Genomic DNA, 5,000 nt, shown 5'->3' on the forward strand with positions numbered 1-5,000 from the left:
TCTGGAAGCTGAAAGCACGGTGCTGTTTTGGTTGTGTCAGAACGGGGATTTCTGAGGGGTTTTTCTTTGGTAGAGGGGTCCAGCCTGTGGTTGGGCAAGTTTGGGATTTGGCAAGAGAGCCGGGTGTTATTCAAGCAACAAAGCTCACTGCTGGGAACTTCGCTGCCCGGAAGTAAGAGAGAACGCATCCGCTGTGTGCGAGCCAGATTGACCATATGCCACAGCCTCATCGCTTGGGTGGCCACTTAAGGGGACGGAGAGGAGTCAGACCCTTCCAGAACTCTCTCCTCTGTATCCACGGCTCCTCTGTCTCTGGCTGCAGTCTAAGGGCAGGCAGTAGTGGTACGAAGAGTTCTCCTCTGTGCAAGATGGCGTCAGGTTTGGGCTTGTTCGGTCTGGTCTTGGCTTCCATGACTCGATCATGCCTCCAGGCCTTAAAGCATCGTAGAAATGAAGGCCATAGTTAAGAGATCACGATGATGGAAGTATTTAGAAGTATTCTCTGTCCATGGTGCCGTACCCTTAAACAACGCAGCTCTGTTGGGGTATGAAGTGTTTTAAATATAGCAATGTTGATCAGTGCAGGTGTATGTGGATTTTGTGACGGAAAATATTTGTGATTAGATGCAGTCGGGGAGATGAGGTTACATAACATTATAATGATCAAGTATGACCAGGTGTGATGTAGACCCATGTCTAATTAGTTCCATTTCTCCTTCAGTCCAAGGCGCTCATCCCTCTCCAGAAAGAGGAGGACCCGGAGACACAGAAGACGGTTCTAACCAACTACATGTTCCCCCAGCAGCCCAGAGCAGAGGAATGTGAGTAGCCATCTCCTTTCATCTCTTTGATGACATGCGTGAGGCACCACTGTAGCAAATACAAAGTCAAGGTGTATCTAGCAGTTGCTTTTATCCAAATCGAAATAATACATAATTATATTACGTAAAATTATAATTATAATTCTCTATAATCCATAAAGAGAATAAAATAACAATATTAGAAGAAATAGTATTAATACCTGTAATCGTGTGGCGAGCACTCTTCCTCTTAACTCTGAAGCAGTGAGTAGATCATGTCACTCAGACCTCCTTCCAGGCCAGATGCATCCCCATCTGTGATTTAGTGAGTGTCTTTCTCTATTGGCTGACTCACAGACTCTGAATCACATCAGCAGCAGGTACATCTGCTTTCACTGAAATGCCTGAAGTGCTTTCCCATGAAGTGATCAGTGAAGTAATTACTTCTCCAAGGTTGAAATTCAAATTTTCCAACTAAAAAGAATCGAGGATAATCAGGATTCGGGATAATCAAAATGCAAATTTCATTGAACAAGTCAGATTTTTGGCCACAAGCGCCTTAATTAGGGCATGTCTATCATCCCAAGGTAGTAGCAGTCATTGGATGCAGTCTAGGCATTAAATACATTGGAATGCATTCATTCATTCATTCATTCATTCATGCATTAGCATATCTTCACAGTGATCATGTGCCTCTCACAATAGTGACTCTCTCCACTGGGCCTTTGCCCTCCAGTGAGCGCTTTGGCAGTGCAACTGAAGTAGAGTCTTATTTAGGAGGGTGAGGTGTGGAGTTGAGTCAGTCATGTAGAAAGCTGTCTTCCTGCTGTGACTGCACTCATGTCTGAAATGGAGAGTCGCTATAAAAAGGAAGTAGGGTCGAGGCGGCTGTCTCCACTTCCTCTCGTCTGAGTGAGCCAGGGAGCGAGTGAACAAGTGTGAGCGTGTCTCCATTAGTCTCGTGTGTGTGTGTGTGTGTGTGTGTGTGTGTGTGTGTGTGTGTGTGTGTGTGTGTGTGTGTGTGTGTGTGTGTGTGTGTGTGTGTGTGTGTGTGTGTGTGTGTGTGTGTGTGTGTCTCCTAAAAAAACAAGCTCTCATTGTTGCCAGGGGCAGCGCTGAAAGGGCCCCGTCGCTGACGCCAGCGCCACCAGATTCCAAAAGGGGCACGGTGATTTAAAAAGTCTTAACCTGTTGCCTGGCAACGGTGGCGGCTCTTAAACTCCTGCGGTGGGGCTGGCTGGCTGGCTGGCAGTGCTCTGCTCCGCACCGCACCGTGCCGCTCTGCTATCAGCAGTTTGGGAGCAGCTGGAGTGGGTGACTCAGCACCCCGAAACGCAGCCGTTTCTACAGGGCCCCCCATTAATCTTAAAGGGGGTTCAGGCTCTGGGCTCTGTAAAGCGCCTAGAGACAATTGTATTGTTATGGCGCTATATAAATAAAATTGAATTGAATTGAATTAATCTTAATGCCATCGGGAACTTTTTGGGGGGGCCAAACGTTGCCAGTCCAAATGCAATTCATTGTAGTTTTACAAACAGTTAGAGTTACTGTAAGCTAATGGTGAGTTGAATGCCTGTTGCCTTTTAGTAAAGTCAAGCACTCTTAGCGCTGTGGTAGTTATTTATCACCCCCCAGCTACCGGTTGCAGTCACAGACCCACACCAGATCTGCTCATCGGGAACCGTTTAGGGCAGGGTTCACTCTCAGTATCGGTATTAAGGGCAGTTTGTCATGAGACCAGGTGAAGTTCATATCGGAGCAGGAACCCTTCCTGTTGCTTGTTAACAACTCTAGCTGGCTCCAGCAAGTTAAGTGACTTAATCAAAGCTAAGCTTGGCTAACTGTGTGTTTGTGTGTGTTTGTTTGTTTGTTTGTTTGTTTTTGTGTGTGTGTGTGTGTGTGTGTGTGTGTGTGTGTGTGCGCGCCTCAGATGTGCCTAACTCGGACAGCGAGAGCTTCAACCCGACCCTGTGGGAGGAGCAGAGGAAGCAACGCGCTCAAGTGGCCTTCGAGTGTGACGAGGACAAGGATGAGAGGGAGACACCCCCACGGGTACGTTTGCTCACACACACACACACACACACACACACACACACACACACACACTCTCTCCTTTCTTTCTTTCTTTCTTTCTTTCTTTCTTTCTTTCATACATACACACTCATACACTACCTTTCTGTGTTCGTCTCTGTTTCTGTTGGTTTCTTCCTCTTGCTTTTTTCTTTCACTTTCTCTCACACACTCGAACCCAACCCTCTTTGCGGTTGTGTTGTTTTTTACCCATCTCCCCTTGCGCCGTGTCTGTCACCCTCAGCCTATCTCTCTCAGACAAACCAATATGAGGAGGAAGAGGAGGTGGATGTGGTCTCACTTACTAGACCGGCCCTGTTGAAAAACGATGTCTTTCTTTTGTTTTTGTCGTTTGTTTCCTTGTATTTCCTTGCCTGTCATGACCTCGTTCATCAATGAGACTTATCAAGCTTGAGCTTGGGCTTCTCATTGGGTAGTGAAACCCGAGCAGGTGAAACACGCCTCCTCATTGGCTAATGAAACTTAAGTGGATTAAACGTATCTTCTGACTGGCTAAAGAAACCCGAGAAGAGCCAATGAAACCTGTAGCCTCAAAGGGTAATGAGACTGTGGCAGGTGTACCATGCTAGGAGAGCACGGCCTGTTGAGATTGTGTTCCCCCAGCTCCTGAGAACATCTTGTGTTTCCATCGCCGGGAGACCAGTTATTAAACTCACAAACCCTGCCGTCAGTGGTTTTCTGTGGTGTTTTTTTTGTTTTGTTATTTTAAACAAGCAATGTTTTAAAAAGCAGTACCGCTAAGTATCAAAATCTGTTGTCATTATGGTTTTTCAGCAACCTTTAGTGAAATTAAAATCAGATCAAATTAAGATTAAAACCCGTCTGCTCTGTCCAAGCCTGGTCCATTATTGTCATCACTGTGCTGCTGACGTTGCCGGCTGGCTAGTTAAGTACATGCTGTTGTGAGGCTTAACTGGAGTTGCAGAGACAAAATTGACTTAATGTTTACTTAATCACCAGAGCAGATCGTCTTGCCTTTGTGAGAGTAACTTGCATGAAATGGTTACATGGTTACCGGCTTTGTTTCTGTGTGCTTTGAGGAGACATCATGTTAGAAGTTGCACATCACATTTCATGCCTTAGGACTGTGTATTAAAAAGATAATAAATCTACTAAAATACACACAGGCCTACAGGGCGCTTCTACAAAGTGGAGATATAGAGATACAGAGATATATGGTGAGGTCTGTGACTGTACAGTACATTAGCATTTTGCTAATGACACCCCTGCTGATCTATAGGTGAACTCTGAACTCTGAGTCAGGTGGACAACCTTGAGTCTGACTACATGACTGACCCTCGTTTTTGAGCCATGACCCTTTGACCCTGGCCCTGAATGGATCACCCCAGAGTAGCCCTCTCTCAAATGGTAGCCTTAAACCCTGCAGTCTTCATCCAACGCAGACTTCATCAAAGGGGGCTTCATAGACTCAGTGAGGCCTTTCTAGGGCCCAAGTCTTTTGAAGCGCAAGATAAGAAATGGGTCACCCTGCACCCTCACTGACATTAGACCTGTCATATGGCAAAGGGCTGCCGAGTCACGACTCAGCCTTGTCCTACCTCAGGGTCGCCACGCTCCTGGCAGCGTTCCGAGACACGCGCACACACACACACACACAGACACTGCCTGTCTCACAGCTCCTCATGACTCAGTCTGTCTGGCCAGACACATGAGCTGCACATGCCAAAAAAATTCACACACAGTTATACATACACACACACACACACACACACAAGCGTACTCATGCATACTCAGAAGAGCTGCTTATGCCAGAAATACAAGGCGTTTTTGTTCCCACGCCAACCGAGCATAACTCCTGTTAGGGCCATTAGTAATGTGTGTGTCTGTGTGTGTGTGTGTTTGTTTGTGTGTGGTGTGACCTGTCCTCAGGAGGGTAATCTGAAGCGCTACCCGACTCCATACCCGGACGAGCTGAAGAACATGGTGAAAACTGCTCAATCCGTGGCCCACCGTCTGAGGGAGGAAGAGTCAGGGGAGGAAGGCCGCCACAATCACGTGGGCCTGCAGGACGTGGGACTCAAGGTCAGTTTTCACCTCTGCCATACTCAGATCTGCCCACACCTCTGCCATACTCAGATCTGCTCACAC

At 47.0% G+C, this 5,000-nt stretch overlaps 1 protein-coding gene across 1 annotated transcript in view; it reads left to right on the plus strand.

Moving 5' to 3' along the window:
• Positions 1-368: 368 nt before the first annotated feature.
• Positions 369-5,000, plus strand: part of erbin (erbb2 interacting protein) — a 16,308-nt gene continuing 11,676 nt past the window's right edge. The window contains exons 1-4 of the mRNA XM_042706724.1: positions 369-378; positions 705-821; positions 2,731-2,852; positions 4,782-4,934. Coding sequence (XP_042562658.1) covers positions 369-378; positions 705-821; positions 2,731-2,852; positions 4,782-4,934 — 402 coding nt within the window. The remainder of the gene's footprint in view (positions 379-704; positions 822-2,730; positions 2,853-4,781; positions 4,935-5,000) is intronic.

The sequence above is a fragment of the Clupea harengus genome, unplaced genomic scaffold, assembly GCF_900700415.2.
Source record: "Clupea harengus unplaced genomic scaffold, Ch_v2.0.2, whole genome shotgun sequence".
NCBI lineage: Eukaryota > Metazoa > Chordata > Actinopteri > Clupeiformes > Clupeidae > Clupea > Clupea harengus.